At 33.0% G+C, this 21,569-nt stretch overlaps 1 protein-coding gene and 1 long non-coding RNA gene across 2 annotated transcripts; both read right to left on the reverse strand.

The window, feature by feature from the left end:
- On the reverse strand, positions 4,561 to 7,934 carry LOC18589144. Its single transcript, XM_007013989.2, has 7 exons — positions 7,521 to 7,934; positions 6,834 to 6,920; positions 6,491 to 6,748; positions 6,192 to 6,356; positions 6,041 to 6,094; positions 5,808 to 5,954; positions 4,561 to 5,239 (listed from the first exon to the last, which is right to left on the reverse strand). The coding sequence occupies exons 1-7, from the start codon at positions 7,695 to 7,697 to the stop codon at positions 4,862 to 4,864; spliced, it is 1,266 nt and encodes a 421-aa protein (XP_007014051.2). The 5' UTR covers positions 7,698 to 7,934; the 3' UTR covers positions 4,561 to 4,861.
- On the reverse strand, positions 19,243 to 20,947 carry LOC108663420. Its single transcript, XR_001929402.1, has 3 exons — positions 20,920 to 20,947; positions 20,157 to 20,237; positions 19,243 to 19,280 (listed from the first exon to the last, which is right to left on the reverse strand). It is a non-coding gene; the product is annotated as an uncharacterized LOC108663420 (long non-coding RNA).

The following is a 21,569-nucleotide window of genomic DNA, read 5'->3' on the forward strand; positions in this document are numbered from 1 at the left end:
GCCAAGAGAAATGAGATGGGAGAGTTTTAGTTGTGTTTATAAACAAAAATATAATAATATTAAAGCTTGACACTTGTCACCATGTGATTGGTCCATGCATAAAACTTAATAATTAAGCATTTCTTCTCCACCACACAAAATCCCTCAATTATCCAAAGTATAAAATGAATTTCATGGGTTTGACAAGTGTCAAGGTGGTGTAAAATTTTAAAAATTCCAATTACGTCCTTGTGGACATTTGAAATTACCTTTTTACCTTTACGTTCGAAAAATTGTCGGAATTAAAATTTTTCACTTCTCAAGCTCAAATTATGTTCCAAATAGTCAAACTTGATCAAAATTTCATCCACCATCCCAAATTTGCCCTCGGGTGAAAAAATGACCATTTTACCCCTACATTATGGAAAATTTCAATTTAACTCCAAATCAATCTCTGAACTCCGAATCACCATATTTAGTCATTCTTAGATTCAATAACTCTCAATTGCATCTTAAAATCTTTATTTGAACTAGTTCGAGGCTTAATCAACTTAGTTGTACCATTAGGTACACTACCGACTTTTGACAATTTTTTCGAGGTATTCAAGTATGCAAGCGTGTTGTCAAATACATGAATGACATGGAAAGTATATTATAGGGCTAGGCTTGATAGTGTTGGTGTAAGATGTCACTAAGGGAATTAATTAAGTTTGGAATTTTGAATTTTAAGGATGATATAGGTGCTGGAAGTAATGAAAGAAGTGTTATGAAATTGGTTGGAGTTAGTATTAAGTTGACTAGTCAAATAGTGATTGAAAACTAGTTAGGAAAAACTAGTAAAGTTTGATTTAGGAAACAGCCTTTGGATTTATATTCATGCAAATTGGGTTGTTTTGATGCTATTATGTGTGATAGGTTCCAACGAGACCTTACATTTCCACTTGGAGCATTAGTTGAGGTTGGAGCCGATCAAAAAGGAAAATCAATAAAGACAAGTGAGTGAACTTGCATTTAATGTTTAGGATAAATGCATATGCGTTTGAATGAATCACTTGAAAAATTTTATTTGTCTTTTCTTTAAAATATGCATGGGAACAAGCCTTTGATGAAACGTCCTTATGTTGTGAAATGTGTAATGTGAGGAATTCATGTGTTTTCCATTTTATGTTGATATGTATGTTATGCCTTGAAAGGTACTATTGTATGATAACTACAATCATGCGTGTGCAATGTGAGAGTGCACATGACAGTGGTGATGTGGCATGGGAGTGCACATGATGATATTGCCATGTGCGGTGTGGGAGTGCACATGATGACGGTATTAGCTATGTGCGGTGTGGGAGTGCACATGAACTGGGTTAAAGTCGGTAGTTGTATGCGCTGAACCATGTCGACTATTTTGGGGGTGAGTGGAATGTCCTTGATGAATGTTTGAAGTTACATATGGATACATATATAAATATATAAAGTAAATATATATATTCATATAAATTCTTGTATACATGTTTACACATAGCATCGGGTTTGTTTATGATATATAAAACTGCTTTAGGGGCGAGCCAATTTATATAAATCGAATCTAAATAAGGGCATTACAAAGAACATAATTTTTGTTGCAGCAAAATTGATTTTCGACGGGGCAAGAAACTTTCTGCCTTAGGAGTTACTATTCTTGCCGCAGCCAAATTGATTTTCGCTATGACGAGAAACTTTTTGCCTTAAGAGTTACTATTCTCGCTGCAACCAAATTGATTTTTACCATGGCAAGAAACTTTCTGCCTTGAGAGTCACTGATCTTGCCGCAGCCAAATTTGATTCTCGCCGCAGCGAGAAACTCTCTGTCTTGTTTGGAAATCTACTGCAGTTCTCACTTCTTAACTTCATTGTTGATCATGGATCCTTCAACACTAAGAGATTAAATAATCAAGGGTTGAATTAAGGGGTTTAAACAAGAAATTAAGCTAAATTGCATTGTTTTTAACATAAGTGCATCATGTTTTCTAAAACTTTCCGTATCGTTTGCTTGTTCCCTTCCTATGTTCACTCACTGGGTTTATACTTACTTTTTTCAACTTCATGTTTTTTAGATTCGAAGGCAGTTGGGACTTAGATTGAGGTGTCCACTTATATTCACCTTTTCGTAGGTACCATGGCATTCAGTAGCAGTACCTGTACCAAAAGTCATTACACTGGTAGTCAAGGGTCTTTTGTATGTGTACATGTACACTTGATGTAAATTTCTAAGACTTATGTTATAAACAATATATACGTATTTTGATTGATGATGCCACTATGAGTTGGCAATGGATGACATTGTTTGGGGATGATACAAATGTAAGTATTTAGTTGCCATAGTATATTACTGAAATACTTATAGTTAAGAATTACGAAATGTGGCTTTAGAAATGATAATGTATAATTGATAGAATAATGAATAGGATCACGTAAAGAGGCTTGCTTGGGCTTAGTGGGCTGGGCCCATTGGGTCCATGCGTCGATCATGGCTCAGGATTTGGCCTATGACACAAGGTGCAAACTCACGTATCAAATATGATTTCTAAATTATGTTTTGAAATAACATGATATAAGCATGTGAGTGTTTCCACACATTATGAGGCTGCATTTCAGAACGACGTGATGGCTCCTTTCTACAATTTATATGATATATGAATGAACATTTAATGATTTATATGATTGTTCTATTTATGTATGAATGTTAAAGGCTTGCTTAGGTCTAATGGGTTATACCCTAACCTTTATAAAAAAAAAAAAATTACACCTTAACCTTCAAAAGATATTTTTATTGGTTGAAGTTTAATAGTGGTTGAAGCTCCTTAACAAGCCAATGGAAATGACATAGGCACAATGAGGAAGGGTCCTGACCTTTATAAATTGAGTTTTCAATTCTCTTTACCTCTCACTCTTTATCCTTATTGCATTTACTTTCAATTAAATATTTATTGAATTGTTAATCATCTAAATATTCGGTACAACTCTTTTTAGAGTTTATTGTGAAGAATATCTTTAAAAATCCAATTCACCCACCCTCCCCCTCTTGGATTATTCATTCTAATCAAAAACAAAGTTTAAACTTCTATTAGCTATTTTTCACCACATTACTTATTTGACTAATAAAGTTAGTCTTAAGTGGATACCATTTACAATAAGTAAAAGTCAAGTACTAATTACAAATTTTTACATTTTAGGTACCAAGTTTAGCATTGGATCATAATTCCGATACGGTATGTGTGATTAACCCTTATTTCTTTTCTTATTTTTTTTGTCTCATCCCCTCATCTTCTATTTTTTTCACAAAAAAGTACAAAGATATTTTCGTTAATTTTATAAAAAAAACTAAGTACTAAACAACCATATACACTTGATAATATTTTATAAAAAAATTATTGTAAAAAATATTTCAGAAAAAAATGTAAGAAAAGATCAGTACATCCTTGTATCCACCTAAACTCTTGAAGGTCGAAAACAATTTTTTCTTACCAAACCCATTGAACATGCGGCAAGATTGATGTTGTCGTTATTTTGTGTGATAAGGCCACTTTAGCCCCTTGAGCCGGGCCCGAAGTCCCAATTGTCATGTGCTTTCTCTCTTTCTCTTCCTCATCCCATTTTCTCTTGTCGAAAATCCTCCAAAAGAATTTGGCAATGTCAAAAATACCCTAAAACCAAGCTGTAAAAATCCAAAAAAAAAAAAAACACGTCAATGAAAACTCTAAAAATTGCTACCATGTCTCCTTCTACCTACACGTCTCCATTCCATCTAGTTCATTACTTTTTATTACATTAAGTCATTAAAATATAACTTTAGATTAAAGTCAAGTTCATTAACTTTATACTAGACTCGTCAATCACCATTCTAACGTGTAAAAAGCGATCTTATTAAAGATAATTAAGAGGTAATGAACTTAAATTAAGTATAATATTGCTAATCTTATACTTATAAATGATAGTTAAGAGGTAATGAACTTAAATTAGTGAACCAAATAGGACCCAATTTTCACTTTTATATTTTATTTTTTTCTCTCAAAAATGTGTCCAACTTTAAGGCCTATTGAGAGATTCCTTTCAGTCTTCACTCTTCACCCCGAAAAGGGGAAAACAAAATTATCATTTCATTTGGTCGAGTCCAAGTTTGCAGAAACCTAGCATAGTTTCAAAAGGATAGACAATAGGATTTAGCTGCCTCCGTGACCGTGATGGGGCTTTCTGAAGTAGAGGTGGTGGGGTTCTGTAGAAAAGAAAGAGGGCCTATCAGTGATTAAAAAAGCACTGTCATCCACTCACATGTAGCTACCATTATCCAAACTAGCTTTTTCAGATAGTACCTCGTTCTGATGAGCCAAGAGGCCCAAAAGCCAAAGAAGGTTGGGGACCCACTATTGGTTTTAGTTCCGAACACTTCAACAAAGAGAAGGGCTATTTGCAAGCAAAAGGATCCTCATTATTGGTTTTGGTTTGAAGATACTGACAGGCAGCAATGTTGCCTTCGCCGTGAAAGATGATCCAACGGAACTCGTGGAAATGGAACGTTCTAAGCAGCATTCACGTCAATTCGTTGCGAGAGCAAGATTAGGAAGAAGTTCATTAACAAACCACTCCAAGAACGGAGTAAACAAACAAATAAAATACAAGAAAGAATAACAAAGGCCTGTTTCTTTAGGCTTTTCAGAAACTTGGCCACATTCCCAACCACTTACATGGAGGATCCTTTCAAGTAAAAAGCAAAGGAGTCAAAACTTCCCGCTAGAGAGGTCACATGTTACTAACCAACCTAATAGTAAAAAAGGGGTATATAGAAGGGAGGAGAAAGTACACTAGGGGCTGAATGATACATGGGAACAGGGCGGTAAAAAGGTGCTTTTCCTCAAGGACAATTGGGGTTTTTCCCAGGGCCCCCATAATAAAAGTAATGACCCCAATCCCCATTACTGCCTGTTTGTACATCATAGCAGTTTGATTGTTCCGTGAATGTGCCAAGCCCTTTAGGGGCTTTGAGATTATTGGAGCCATCAACAACCTGTATATTCCTGAAATAACTTGATTTGCCAAAACCTTCTTCAGGAAAACGGCCGCTGCCCATTTGAGTGGAAGTGTGATGACCATCTGGTTCAGAATTCACAACCTCACCTCCCCACTCTATCATGGAAGCACTGTCCGCTAAGTAAGAGAATAAGAACGAAGGCCAATAACCCAACACATAGTCGTTACCAAACTGCATCCACCAATGCCCTTCCTTTGGATCCTACAAAACAGTTTCCGATACAGTTTAAGCCCATATTATCATCATCACATGACATTTCGACGCAGAAGCAAAGTTGATTAACTTGAAAAGGCAGGATTTAGAACAAAAGGATAAACACCCCCCACCCCCTCTTTCTCTTTTCACAAAAAGAAGGGGAGGCTTGAAAAGCAAAAACTGTTGTTTTTATTCTGCTTTATGCACTAAAAATAAATAGAAAGGCGCATGCACTCTCAAATCAATCACATTAAGTGTCCAAAAATATGTCATCAGAAAAATAATGCAAAAGATTCTCGGCAACTCTGAACCACAATGATGTTTCTGATTCCATACCCTCAATTATATAACTACAAGCACCGCTTGGGCTGGCTGATACTGCCAAAAGACGAGAATGCATTGCAACAGGCAACGTTAGCTTCCTTCGAAAAGGACAATTTCCACTGATGCTCACATCACATGCATCCTTGGCAGTATCAACTACATCTTCCTCGTTGGCTAATTTTTAAATCTTAATGAATGTTATCACCAAAGTTTTTGTAATTCTAGATATTTGAGTTCTTTTTTTTTTTACCTTCCATACAAGTATACTGATATCATATTGGGAATTCCGATAGGCTGAAACAGGAGATATACTTGCTCCCATTGCTATTTCACTGTTAATTTGAATAAAACCTGAGCAGAGGAGATTGTAGCAGCCTGTGGCTTGATATGCATCGCTCTGTAACATATTCACCAGGGCAAAATAGTGAGGAAAACCCCAAAAATACCCATAAAAATGATCCAGCCGTAGTTGCAGAAACTTACAGTCCAGTAGGTGAAAAGTCTTGTATTGTTGTCACCATATAAATCTGGGCTGACCTGTTTACATGTATAAGAATTAAAATAAACTGGAATATAAAACCGTCTCCATTCTCGGCTCCATTATGGTTAATCAAATGAGGATTATTATAATTACCTGCCAACCAGCTTCAATGCTGTTTAGATCTTCACCAAAAGAACCTCCAAGAATCCACAGCTGGGACAAGCTGAACTCATTAGGCTGCTGTATTTTGGGTTCCCACACATTTATGGTTGCTTTTGCTCCATAATACTTATCCCCTTCCACATATGCTATTGCATGCTAATCGCCCCCCAATATAAAAGCCAAACATACCAAAACACAAAACGAAAGTAAGAAGAAATAGATGACAAAATCAATGAGTTTAAACTGTCAAGTGGAAGAAAAGAAAGGAAAGTAAAACTAATTTGTAATACCTGATGACCACTTTCATTGATGAGATCAGGATCAGCAGACCTGGGCTGAGGGATGGCCCTATGCTTCTTCCTACCATATCTTTTGACTGAGCTTGCCCTCAAAACATCTTGTTCCTTAGTTCTTCTGATGGGTATGGTCCCTTCAGGACATTTACCATTCACGTGCCACAACTGAGTTATAGGGTTTGAGTGCGTTTTGGGTTTCTCAGAGACCTTGTTCTCATCAAAAAGACCCTCTCGGTGGTAATTAGGCCTCATCTGATGCACCAATACAAAGAATCAACACTCCAGTTCCAATTAGATGGAAAGCTGCCGGATAACAGGAAAAAGGTGAAGAATGAACCTGAATTTTGTGGTCTTTAAGAAAAGGGTGATCAAAGGCTGGCTGGTGAGAGATGTGAACGCAATCTATAATATCCCCATCCGGGCTCTGCATATGACCATACAAAACCACAACATTGGTTAGAAGTCTGGACATCTTACACCAGTTCACAAGCAAGAAATTACTACTATTAATGCAGTCAAAAGATTTTGCTATCTTCAAACAGGTGTGGTAAAAATAGAAATTAAAAAAAACAAAGAAATACTATAAATCCTTTATCACTACTCATGTCTTACTTCTGCACTAAATTGCTTTATTTCCACAATAACTGCGTAGAAAGAGGAGAATGAAATAATCAAAACGTCAAATAGTAGCTTCAAAAACCTTGATATTCACGAAAAATGTATCTACTCCTCTGCATTTATTCCCAGTTTGGTTGCCGTCAAAATTGCTTAAAAAAACCAAAAATATATTCAAGTCTAGTTGAGAGGAGCATGAAAATGTTTTTAAAAAAGATAGTAGTGTATTTTCAAAATAATACAAAAGGGCAAAAATATCCAACCGCATAGAAAATAAGGTCAAAAAGGAGAAAAAAAAAACAAAGAACGTTTCCCTTCCTTGACTTCCGCTCCTTTTCCTTTCCTTAAAAAATGGCTTGAAGCCTTGAAGCAAACAAACTGAGACGAAAGACAGAAAAACTCGGCCTACCTCGATCGTTTTAACAGCAGGTTTGTTCAGGCGGTTCAAGTGCTTTTGTACTTGAAGCCTCTGCCTCGACACACCTGGCCTGGCCGCGCAAGATAGCGAGATCGAACCCAGAAAGCAGAAAACCACTAGCAGCACTCCTCTTCTCGTCCACCCTCTGCTAAAATGCACATCCGCCATTCTCTTTTTTTTTTCTTTTCTTTTTGTTGGTAGCCCAAACCAAAGATTTCCTCTTGTCTCTGTGGTTAATGCTCGGTTATCCTACGCACCCCCGGTGCAGTGCAAATTGGTTAGAGCTGAAGCACCATTACCCACACCATAAACCAAAGTCTAAAACCAAAAGCGGTGAAGAAGACAGACCCCTTAAACTTTAAAGGCCAAACTTTTGCAGAAGTGGGTCTTCTTTGGTTTCCACAAAAATCCAAATTAAATTTGCCCATTGGTATTAACCCACTTTCTCTCTCTCTTTCTTCACACTTTCTCTCTCAACCTTTTATTTTCTTTAAATTTTTTTATTATGTTTTTGCTTTTTCATCTGTCTGTCAACTTTTTCCTCCTTTCCTTACGCTCGCTCCACCAAATTTCAAAAGCTAATCTTTTTTGCATTTATTTTAGTATTTTTCTCCCCGAGACTTTTTATTTTATTTTATATTTAGCACGAGGAACTGTGACTGAAAAGAGATGCGCAGAGTGGGGGAAATAGGGCAATTTTCATAGGTAACTGTATGCACATGAGCTTTCTTTGTCGTTTTGGGGAAGGACTGCCAAGTCCCACTTGCCCCAGCGTCTCAGCCTCTGTCCCTCTTAACATCACTGTTTTCCCCGACCTTTTTTAGTTGAATAAAAAAATAGGATTACTGCTAATATTTAACGTCAAAAAATCCAAATAACATAAGTAAATGAGAATGAGACTATTGTATTTCCTGTTATCATTACTAAACAATCCATAACTTTAAATAAGTAGAATAATTATTATTATTAATTTTACCGCTGAACTATCTTATTGCTAGTGGCTTTGCTCCAAGGTTTATAAGGTGATTGAGATCATTCCTGTGGAAAATGATTGATCATTGAGATTCGTCATGAATTCCTTGATTGAGTTGGAGTCGAGTGGGGTCCCCTCTCCTTAAATGAAAATAATTGCGTTTGTTTAACCAAACTATCCATAGGAATCCAAAGAAAATAACCCGTGCCATAATTCCATTATAATTTACTTAATATATTATATATTTATCAGTGAGGAAAATCATTTTTAGCTGGCATCTGCATCACTGACACCGTGGCTTCTCATCCACGATCATGCTTTTATACTATTTCTAGACAAAGTTTCTTCTGCTCAAATCCTAACTTATGATACAAAATTTTCCTTTATATAATTTAATAGGGTATATCTTTAGCGAAATGAATGGCTTACAATTGTAGAATCAAACTCCTAAGCATGTTAAAGATGCTTCGGCAGTGGTCCAATTTATTGTATTTATTTATTCTTTTTTTCATAAATATTGTAAGTATTTATTTATTCTATTCTATATGTAAAGTGCACAACTTTCCAATGTATTAGAATATGGTATTTTTGGTGGCACCAACATTTCTCATAGCCATTCAATTTGTTCATGCGTTAAGAATTTTCTGTAACATCCTAAGTTAGGGATTGAGTGGAAGACATACAAGCCAAAGATGAAAAGACAGGATCAAATTTTGATAATTTTGAGTGGAAAAATACAATTTAATGGAACAATTGTTTTTTTGGTTTTTGAATCTTAAGAACCTAAAATTATATCTCCGAGTTGGCGTCTTAAATACTTTATAATTGTTAAGATGTTCCTTTAGAGATATTAGTTTACATAATTCTTTTTCATGATAAAATTAAAAATAAAAAAAAACTATTACGTAAATTTTCAAAATCACAATTTTTCAATATTTGAGTTGAAAATGTTAATGAATACTTTATAATCAAATACCTTCAACTATTCAACTTGATTTAATCAAATTATCTTATTTTATAATCCAATTCGTATAATAAAATAATAATAATAATAAATATTAGTATTATTACAATAACAATTTAAAGAATAAAAAAACCTCAAATTTAAAGAACAGGATTATGGTCTGTTTTCCTGAAATAAAAAAAAAATTAATATAACTTCGGTTATTTAAGAATAGTTATGGGTTCCAAGTGTAAAAAAAGAAAATTCTTCTTCCCAATGTGAAGGCGCTCGTCTGTTTCCTCGTTATAACCGAGGCAAATGGCAGAACAGAAAATTCGTCATAACGCCGTCATTAAATCAATTGCGGGTGAGGTTTTGAGTTAATAACCGCCAGGTAATCGCTCACAACTCACAAGGTAAGGCAACGCAAGGACGAAAAAGGTTAACGCCACTTGCAGGAAGGTCACCCGGGTGTGGTTTCATCATTTAACGTACACGTGTACATCAATTCAAAAAAACCCACCCGTGAGCAAGCAGCACCCATCCCATCACGATCAGGGGTGAGATAGGAAAGATAATTTGGCCAACGGTTATGAAAGGAAAGAATCCAATGGACAAGGCGAAAATCATATTCACCAATAGTACTCGCTTGTTTCAAATTAAATATTTTCTTCCTTTTTTTAATTTTTTTATTTTAGATATTTTAAAATTACATCTTATATTTTTTATATTTCAAAATTAGTTTTCATAATTTTTTCACATTTTGAAATTAAAAATAATGATAAATTAATTTTATAACAAAGTTTAATATAGAATACATTAGAATTAAAGTTTTCATCTTAAATTCCATAAAAAATGAGACAAAGAGAACATCCACTTTTTAAATATCATAAAATTTTAAATATATATTATTTTATTATGTACTTTACAATTATTGCACTTAAAAATTGTAAAAGTTAGAGATATCTACTTCAAATTAATATTTGGGTAATATTGAAAAAGTGTTTTTCATTTTAACAAAGTAAAAGTATTTTTAAATATCCTAAAATAATAAGATGAATATTCAATGTGAAACCAATGGAGAATTGCTTTTCATTTCATTGTATATCTATTTTAAGGTTCAACATTAGTAAAATCTTTTCGTTCAAAATGTAATGTTTAATTTTGATAAATTTATAATTTCAATTTTTTATTTAGGTTAATTAAAAACTTGAAAATAAAACAAAAAAACATAAAAATATTTCTTTTAGTAAATAAATTAACCTATAAAATGACTAATCTACCTAAATAATGGAGTTCATAACTCTTACCATGATAAGTTGCATTTTTTGTGATCCAAATTTTCTTAATTGAAATTAAGAAGTTGGAATCCTAAATTTGTTAAATAAAATGTTGGATCCTAAATGAAAATTTTATAAGTGCTTAGATTCTAAAGTCAATATATAATGATTAAAATACAAATTGGATTCTTATATACTTATTAAAATTATGAATTTTAGTCTATTTTCTTTTATTTCAAGAATTTTGATCCTTATATTTCTATTAAACGTGGGTTTTGGTCCCTCAATCAATAATCACCGTTAAATTAACGATAAAGACCAATAAATTGATGACATGGCTTTTTATGGCTAGCGTGGCAAGTAATCTAAAATTTTTAATTAACATGGTGGTATTTTAAGAAAAAACTAAAAATACAATGAGAGAGAGAGAGAGGGATGTATAAGAGGATATGGAAAATACGATTTTTGTTTTTGCTAAGAATCATATGTTTCAAGCTCTATGCTTTGATTGATTCATATGTTATGGTTGCTATATATGTTTTAATAACATAATTTCTGATTATGTTATATAAGTTGTTCAAGAGCTCTTTCTCCTTTTTTTTTTCTTTATTTTCCTATGGGTGGTAAGATGAAAACCCAAATTTGTTATGGAGCTTAGAACTCAAAAGAGCAATTGTTAGACCCCTCATAAACAATGGAACCTCTTTTATACGTAATTAAAGAAATATCCAAATTAGAGTATTCATGAAAATGGAAAGGTATTAGGTACCCATCATGCTTAAATAGAACTTGGCATCAATTAATATTTAGTTAACCATACAACAATAATAATTAAAACACAAAACTAAAAGCTCCTTTACACTTTTTATAGCCTATAAAACACATAAAGTAACTAGAAAGCATGTCATCATCCAAAACAAGCAATCACAAGCATAGCCTAAGAACAAGACGAAGCAAGAATAATACCCAAAAATAATTATAAATATTCAAAAATATAAAAAAGTCCTTAAAATGAATCCATAACGTTTGTTAAGTAAGAAAACTATAGATTAAAACATAAATAAACTAATAAAATAAACAAGTCTAATTGAATAATATATAAAAGATGCTATAAAAACATAAAAATCAAAATTGAAACCGTGCCAAAATAAAGATTAAAAATCAAAGAAAAATCATACAAAGCACAACGAAAAATAAAGAAAATATTTTTTTAAGGTTTTTGAAGAATTTAGTCAACAGATAACTAGTTAACACAAAGAACTCGATAAAGAATAACTAAGACAAAATGTAACAGCAAATTAGTGTGAAGCAACTTTAAATCTTTTGGGTTTTTCAAGAAAATAAAATAAAATTTGATAGAAACCATGAATATACATCAAATGAGTGGAAACAGGTCAAAATGTATTAGAACAGAATATTTTAATAAATCCATGATTAAACATGAATGAAATAATTATAAAAAAATTCAAAAACATGAAATTTGTAAATGACAAGATTTAAAATTGATGAAAAACAAAAATAAGTAAAAAAACGATAAAACAAGATAATTATATAGAACAAAAGTCAAGACCTTTGCATGGAATCGGCAACCAAATATATATAAGGACATGTGATTAGATGCAAGGTGGGCACTAGTAGAGGGGAGGGTGTAGTGGCCAATAAGGGGATGAATTGATTCTTATCAAGGCCTATACTAAGGCACGAGCCAGCAATGTCTATCCACATTATTTGGGAAACATGCTTATTACTATATCTAAATCCCCTATCAGTAGTATCAAGAGGGTAGAACCCTAGTACCTATCAATCAAAACACTAAACCTCAACTAAATGGTCCAAACTCTTCACTTAAATCCAAGATTCAAGAGCATTCCAACCGACAGTAAAATACCCTACAAATGCCAACAATGACATTTTACAAGCCATCATCATTAGCAACATGCTAATATCACACCTTAAGACCTTACTTGACAAACTAAGGCTTTGAGGTAGTTCGACTACTACCATGTACCATGAAAGGAAATGGCTCTTTCAACCCTCTAATCAACAATAATGAAGTAAGCCCATAATGTAACTCCATTCTAGACTAGCAATAAGGTACCTAATATCATTCAACTCCACTTTTGATGAATAGTTAGGTAGTTCTTTGACATGGTAACTCTTTCCTAGTTCTTGGTGTTAAACAACTACTATCGACATGGTGTTCATCATTGGGGCAGCCCTTTGATAGTTAGCTCTTGTATGACTCCTATCTTTACTATTTTTGATAATACAGTTGTCTATAAGGCAATCTTTTATATGGAAAACTTGCATTGTCTTCTCGTTTCTACTCGACCTCACCCACCTTATCATTTTACAAAAGATTAATAAATGTCTTCATGAAATGCTTGTCCATCACTAAAATTCAAACCCATCCCTTTGTTTCTAATATGCCATTGCCAACATCACCCTTGGATACTTCCTTTACACAACACCATGAACTAAGTGAAAGATCCAAAATATAAACCAAAATCATAACTAAAGAAGTTTTTTTACCAATTATAATGCCACGAGTATCACCTTAGCTCTTATTCTTACGAAAAAGTGGAATAATGTCATGCAATCATATTTCATGTATGCAATAAAAATTTTAAAATGTTCCCATAAGAAAAATCTTACTTTGTATATTTATCATAAATCGACCCCAATTAGAGGATAAAGGTTATAGTACCTTGATTCCTTGGAGTCGAAATCACAAGATTACCAGTATAATTAAATCTTCTTCACAAGTTGGGTTGTAGCAAACCATAAGCTGTTTAAGTGTCCAACCTCTATGGCAATTCATATGAATGATAGTTATAAGTAACTCTCATGGAGATTAGGATTGGTTATGCTTGTAGAGCCTAGTGCAAGCTAGGAGAAAGACAATATAATCTCTCTTTTCACCTAAAGAGATCAAAACACAACCAAGAATACCAATCTACACCAATCGGCAACAAAAGCATCAACTTTTTCACCAAGGTGCAACTTTACAAGGTTTATTCTTTTCATTGATTCTCATAAGGATTAAAACAATAATTTTTCAATCCTCAATCAAGGCTAAGAACAAAAAGAGTCACACTATACAAAGAAGAAAATAGAAGCCAAATTGGTTGAGAAACGAGAGATCGACAACTTACACGGTTAAAAGGTGAAAATTGATTCTTAAAGTTTTAGAACTCTTCCAAATTTTCTCACTTGCCTGTTGGGGTTTTATGGATTGTTTTTAGGGGTTTTTCAATGCTAATCACACGTTTTGTTATGTATTTAATGTGCAACTTAAGTTATATATTTATAGGTTATTAGCATTGAGATATCTTATGTTTTTATTTGACAAAATTCCTTGACATCTTAACTTTAATAACAAGCATTTGAAATTGTCTAGCTTATATTTTTAACCCTCTTAAAATCATTTCAAGTGTTTGAAAAGCCATTCATGATAAGAAAACATCACAAAGCTTTCCAAAACATTGAGTCTTCAGTTGAGTGAATATAGAGCAAACATGCTTTGATTGATATTTGACCATAGAAAAGAAGCAAGGAAGAAATACTTGAAGTGAATAGCCAAAAAGTCAAGAAATCTTGAAAACACAAGGTAAGAGTCAACCTTAAAGAAGCTTTAATTGACCCTATGGAAAAATGGTTGAGGAACAACTGAAGAATTATGAAATGTAGAAGGCATAGTTGACCCTAAAAGCACCATAGTCGAGCTTGTGACAAGATGGATGAAAAATCACGAAGACATGAAGCCATAGTCGACTTTATAGAAGCTATAGTCAACCCTGAGACAGAATGCAAACCCAACTCAAGATTTGAGTAGCCATACTTAACTTTGATGAAGCTATCGTTAACCTTGAGGTAGAACACTTGCAAGAATCAATGCTTTGAGAAGCCATAGTCGACCTTCAAGCACCTATAGTCGACTACACCAAGCTTAACTTTGAAAATCACAAGCTTTTGGAAATGGATCAAGTAGAAAACCTCAAGAGTCAAATATGGAAACCCTAATTGAAGATTTTAAGGAACCATAATTGACCTTAGAAGCATGGTAGTAAACCCTATAAGCACAACAAAGGCCAGATCTAATTCAAACTTGTGTCTAATGGCTGCAAACATCCATGATACTATAAAAGGTTGCCTGTGACTCATTTTGAAGTAAGAGAAGACCAGCACTACATTTGAAAACACCAGAGAGAAAACTTCTACATCTGTATAGCTATCTAGACTTTATTTTAGTCTTCCACCAAGCATTCAAAGCCTTTCAAGCTTATCCACTTGCAAATCCTTGAGCTGATATTTGTGAGATTATTTCTTCTTTTTATACACCAAATCTTAAACTTTTAGCACCCAGCCTTTGTGAGGCAAATCTTTGCTATTACTTTTTTGCACACATATTTGTAAAGGTTCTAACTTAATCTTGAAAAGTTAGTGTATGGGTTATCACTTGATTTCGTTAAAAAGTTGGTGTAAGGGTTATTTTTGATCTTGTGAAAAAGCAATTGTAAGTTTTATCTCTTGATCCCATAAAAAGCCATTATAAGGGTTATCACTTAATCCAATTAAAAAGCTAGTGTAAAGGTTATCACTTGATCTCATGAAAAAGTAAGAATCTTTTTAGTGAATTGAAAATTCCTTGGTGAGCCAAGGGAGTGGATGTAGGCACTTGAGAAAGCTAAACTATTATAAAATCCTTGTGTCTTGATTTATTTTTATGCTTTGTGATTTATTGTTGATATTTACTTTGCTTTTGACACAAGAAGAAAATTTGTATTTCAAAAACGGTTTATTCTTCATTGAGCTTGCAAAGAAAATTTTTAAAATACTAATTCACCCCCTTTTGATATTTATTGCATTGAGCTTACTACACTAACAATTGGTATCAAAGTAAAGGCTCAATTTTGCAAGTCTAACAACCTTGAGTGATCTGTTGTCTTGAGTGATCCGTTGTAGTAGCTTAAATCATTAAAAATGGAGGTTACAGCAATCGTGATTGGTGAATGGTAATCAATCCAAAGGCCACCTTTCTTTGTAAGTACTAACTACCTTTATAGAAAAAAATGTAAGAAAATGTTTATAGAATCTATGAACTTGGATGTTTAGAATGTTATATTAGATGGTCCACATGTTCCATATAAGGAAGTAGATAGCAAATTAGTCATTAAGACTGAGAGAGAATGGAAGAATGGAAATAAGAAATTGATTCAAATTAATTACGAATCCTATAACACTATCATATGTGCCTTGGGTGCTAGTTAAATTAACAAAGTCTCTATGTGTGAAAATGCTAAGCAAGTATGGGATACTTTAGAGACCACATATGAGAGCACAAATCATGCTAAGGAATCTAAGATTAGATTGTTAACTCATGACTATGAACTTTGTAGGATGAAAGAGGATGAATCAATTAATGAGATGTTTGAAAGATTCACTAACATTGTAAGAGGTCTAAAGGCTTTAGGAAAAGAATTTCCAAATGCTTAACTTGTGAAGAAAATTCTTTATAGCTTACCAAAATCTTGATGACCTAAGGCTACTGTTATACAAAAGGCTAAAAATCTCAATGATTTTAAACTAGAAGGATTTATAAGATCGTTTCTTACTTATGAGATGATATTAAAGCATAAAAGTGAGAGAGAGGAACCTATGAAAAAGAATGTTAAGAAAAAGGGAACAACCCTTCAATCCGTAGTAGAGGAAGAAGAAAGAAGCCAAAAGAGTGAGAGTGAACAAAAAGAGGACATAGCATTGCTAGCTAGAAAATTTAATAGGTTTATGAAGAAAAATCTTAGAGCTAGAAAACCTACAAGGAGGGATGTGCCTAAGAAAGAGCATACAAGAGATCACTTGATATGCTATGAATGCAAGAAACTAGGTCACACAAAGTATAAATGCTACAACAACAAGAACATTTCAAGAAATTTTAAGAAAAAGGCAATGAAAACCACTTGGAGTGATAGTGATGGCTCACAAGAAGAGGAAGATAATGAAGTTGTAAATTTTTGTCTTATGAAACTTGATGACTACAAGATCCAAGATATGACAATCAACTCTCATGAGCCAACCATCGAAAAAGGACCATCACTTTTAGAGCCTCCACTTTTTGATGGTGAAGATTTCTTTATTTGGAGATATAGAATGAACTACTTCATCATTGATAAAGATTATGAAGCTTGGAAGCAAATTAAGAATAGATCACACAAAATAAAGAAAGACATGGGCAGTTGGGATTCAAATGGTTTTGATTTTATTTAACTTAATGCTTAAGCAATGCACCCCGTTTATAGTGAACTCGAAGAAAAACAATACAATCAAGTTCAAAGTTGTGTGAGTGCCAAAGAAATATGGGAAAAGCTAGAAGAACTATATGGACAACCTCTAGAAAAAGAGCTAAAAAAATATGATCTCTTGGATCAAAATTCAGCAAGTGAAGATAAAGAGTTTAGATAATCTTGTGGCTCAACATCAAACTATGATTTTCTTCCCATGATCACTTGTTTTTACAAATAAAGGATTAGGGAGTACCTTGAATAACTAGCTTTTTCATTTCTAGAATAAAGCTTAAGTCAAAAAGAGTAAATTACAAAACTTAGAATTAAGAATAATTCATTGATGGAAGAAAACAATCAGTTGAAAGTTGATGTTGAAATGCTTCAAAGAAATTATAATCGATTAGAAGAGGAAAACATAAAATTGAAAATATTATGAAAGGAAAATAAAGACATTAGATGTAGAAAGTCTCATAAGTTCATTAATTTAGCATTCATTATTTAATTTATCTTCAATGTTTAAGTACTTGTTTTATGCATATATTTGTTAAGATTAATCCTCAAGGATCCAAAGAAGTTTCGATACCAAAATCAAATGAGAATATCTCTTATAGGTGTGCTAGAACAAGGAGGAACAAACTCTTGAAAAAGAATGCTCCTTGACACACAAAGGAATATTGGTAATTTCTATATCAAAAGGTATTTATTTGTTTGGTTTAAGAGTTTTGATTTGTTTGCCTATTCTTGCTTGAATATCAAATCGCATAATTATTTGTTCATTCTCCCTCGAGCTTGATAAGTTTTGGACTACTTGAATCGATATCTTTAAAGCATAATAAGCTTACAAGAGAAAAATGATTGCCACCCATGAGTTTATGATGATTGATGGATTGAACAACTTTGTCTCATGATGAAAGTACTTATTAACTTGTTCTTGTTGCATGTGCATGGTCACTTGTAAATTTGAATGGTCATGAAGAAATTTTTAGTTCATAATTATGAAAAATTTGAAAATGAACATTGGTATGCATAAATATATTTCATTATGCTCATCACATACTTCATAAATCATTTAGAGTATAATTGAACAAAGTGAGTGATGTGAAACTCATGTGCTTAAAATGACATTGTATGAGTTACATGTCTAGATATATTCATTATGGGTAGATGAAATAGTCTACCCTACAAATTCTATTTATAATGTTTCAGTGGAGTCTCTTAAGTTTAGAACCTGTAGTTAGTGACAGTAGGCACAATGTCTATTTCGTTGTATAATGGTGATGTCTATTTTGTTGTATAATGGTGTTACCTTTAATTTCTTTCAAAATAGTGGGCATTGTACCATTGTCAATGTGTCATCCAAGATAATGGGGACTATACCAATATCAATGTGTTGTCCAAGATAGTGGGGATTCTACCATTATCAATGTGTCATCCAAGATAATGGAGACTGTACAATTATCAATGCATAGTCCAAAATAGTGGAGACTGTATCATTATCAAAGAGTCATTTAAGATAGTAAGACTATACCATTTTCAATGTTCTGTCCAACATAATGGGGATTGCACCATTATTAATGTTTGTCTTAGATAGTGGGGACCATACCATTATCAATGTTTTATTATGTATTACTTAAGATAGAACTCCATAAGTTTATATGTCATGACCCGATACTTTCCTCGAGCCCATGACAATCGCCGCGATGTTCCGATAGACATTCATTACCTAGAATGCCAACCGAAACTCTACAAGGCTTTAATATCAGTTTTCTCACCTCCCTTGTGAGAAACAATTGTTAAGTATCATGTTTTGAGAGATTATAAACTATTTCCAAATCAAAACAATAGAAAAATAATTTTTCGCTCACAGGGGCATTTTGGTCATTTTTTCTCGAAAGTCTCAAAACTAGCTAAAAATGTAGTATGTGAGTGGAAAACACATATTTCATAATAAAAAATAAGTTTAGATATCTAAAACATTCATTTAAAGTGAAATTATAACTATTTGAATATAATAAAAGTATTTAAAAAAATATTCTATTTTCTTATAAAATAATATTTATAGAGTTACCGGTAAATAATTTTTGTAGCGTAAAAGCTAAATAAATTCATACATACTGTAATATAGATAACCAAAGCATAAAATTTAATTTACAATGACATGTGGGCCCACGAACGACCAAAAGTATCAAAAGCGGTAAACTTATAGTTTTTGAGGATGCAAGTCCAACTGTAGCCCACAACGAAATGAGCTATTTACCGACTATCTTGAGCCTGAAATGGGTGAAAAGGAGGGTGGTGAGATTATATAATCCCGTTGAGTAAACAAATACCATTTAAAATATCTAAAGCTGAGTAAATGGAGACAGATAAAATAGTTTAACATACTGTAATTCATCACCTTTCAACTCATTTCAACTAAATAAAATCAATTCATATAAATTGAGTAATCAACATGGCTTATGAATTTCTTAAAACTTTGGCTCGTGCCAAAATCATTCTCATACTCAGTTATCAGGGATACCTTGGCCGAGGGCTATTCCAACCGAGTCCACTAAGGTTGTTAAAAAGTGATGTATGCATAAATCATGTTTTTATTTTGAAAACATAACCGTTCCTTGGCGTTAGCTGAGTTCACTCTCACATGGTGGTTTAGCGTGAAGTGAACTCTAAAGTGTTAACCTCAAGAGTTATCCATCCGCGCCTCTCATACTGAGGTATGAATATAATAGGGTTACCGTGCCCCCTTTAATAGGCTAGTCCACGGAACCCGTCCATTGCAGCGACTAATCAATAACCCACTAATTCAATAAAATTTAACAACATGACATGGCAATTTTATCATTATCCAGCCTATCAAGGCAAATAACAATTTATTCATTTTCAACACAGATACCAATTCAACCATTCATGTCAATATTATCATAAGCCATTCAATTCAAACCATGATTTATAACACAACAATTAGTCTCTAATTACTCCATTTTCAAAACCATCATTCAATTTCAAGACAATTTATAAAATCATTTCATTTAAACACATTTTGTTTATAAAACCTTAAGATTTACCATTTAAACACATTTTTCTATAAAATCACAAAAACAAATAAAAACTACTTTAGATAATTAAGATGATAGTAAGGTTACTCACTATTTTGGGAGTCAAATTTTGAGTACTTCGATTCTTGATCCTCGGGTACTATTTCTTTACTTTTGCCAGAATGCTCACCACCTAGACATAATGCACAATAAGCCATTTACTACATTTGTGCTAAATTGTTATAAAACCAATTCAGACTCTATACTAATGCATAAAATGGGATGTGAAATACTCGGGTAACTATCTAAATACGATGCTCAATATAAATTCAATTATGTACCTAAATAAAACAGTATTGGCCTAATTCGATATATCACCCGATTAATTGGCCAATACGTCCAATTCAACTCCAAATAATTTCATTTTTTCCCCAATACTCCAAATCATCAAACACAAATTAAATAACTTGAAATATGGCAAAATCATCCTCACATTTTCTCTTGGAAAATTTGGCCATGGTGGGTACATCAACACTATACTTTTTCCTACTTGATTCTCACACCATAAATCACTAATTCCTAACCAAATCACTTGAAATAAAATTAAAATCATCCTCAATATTCCACATGGAGAATTCGACCAATGATGGGTGATGGAAGAACATGAATTTTTCTTGCTTGATTTTCATGCTACACATCACCAATCAACTAAAAACACTAAAATACATTGAAATCTAACCAAATCAAGCATCAAAACCTCTCTCTAAGTGTTCAGCCAGCAAGATACCCATCATGAAATCATGTGATTCAACCATGGAAAATGCAAAAGAATGTATGGGAAAGGTAGATCACAAGTCAAAATCAAGAAATTTTACCTTTGATTGCTTGATTACTTGAAATCCACCAATTTTCTTTTGAATTTTCACCCTAGGGTTCTTGTTCTTTCTTTTCTTCCTTTGTTTTTGCTTTGGCCGGCCATATGAAGAGAAATGGGCTGATTTTATGCTGATTTTTAAGCCAAATAATAAATGGATGAAAATTTGACACATGTCACCATTCCATTGGTCCATGTGTCATACTTACCCATTAAGCAATTTCTCTCTACCACCTAAATTTCCTCAATTATCCATGATAATATTGGGTAAAATCCATGTGTTGGACAAGTGTTGGGTGGTGTAAAATTACAATTTTACCCCTAAGGTGGTAAAATGACTATTTTGCCCTTATGCTCGAAAAAATGCCGAAATTAAAAATTTTCACTTCTTAAACTCAAATTACACTTCAAATGATCAATCTTAGTCAAAATTTTCATCCAACACTCACATCTTAACCTCGGGTGGCAAAATGACCATTTTACCCCTAGGTCATGAAAATTCTAATTTAACTCCAAATTGGTCCTCAAACTTCGAATCACCATTTTAAGTCATTTTGGGGTTTTAAAATTCTCAATTTCATCTTAAAATCTCTATTTGGACTAGTTCGAGGCTTAATTCAACTTAATTGTACCATTTGGTACATTACCGTC

This window comes from Theobroma cacao, chromosome 9 (genome assembly GCF_000208745.1).
Source record: "Theobroma cacao cultivar B97-61/B2 chromosome 9, Criollo_cocoa_genome_V2, whole genome shotgun sequence".
NCBI lineage: Eukaryota > Viridiplantae > Streptophyta > Magnoliopsida > Malvales > Malvaceae > Theobroma > Theobroma cacao.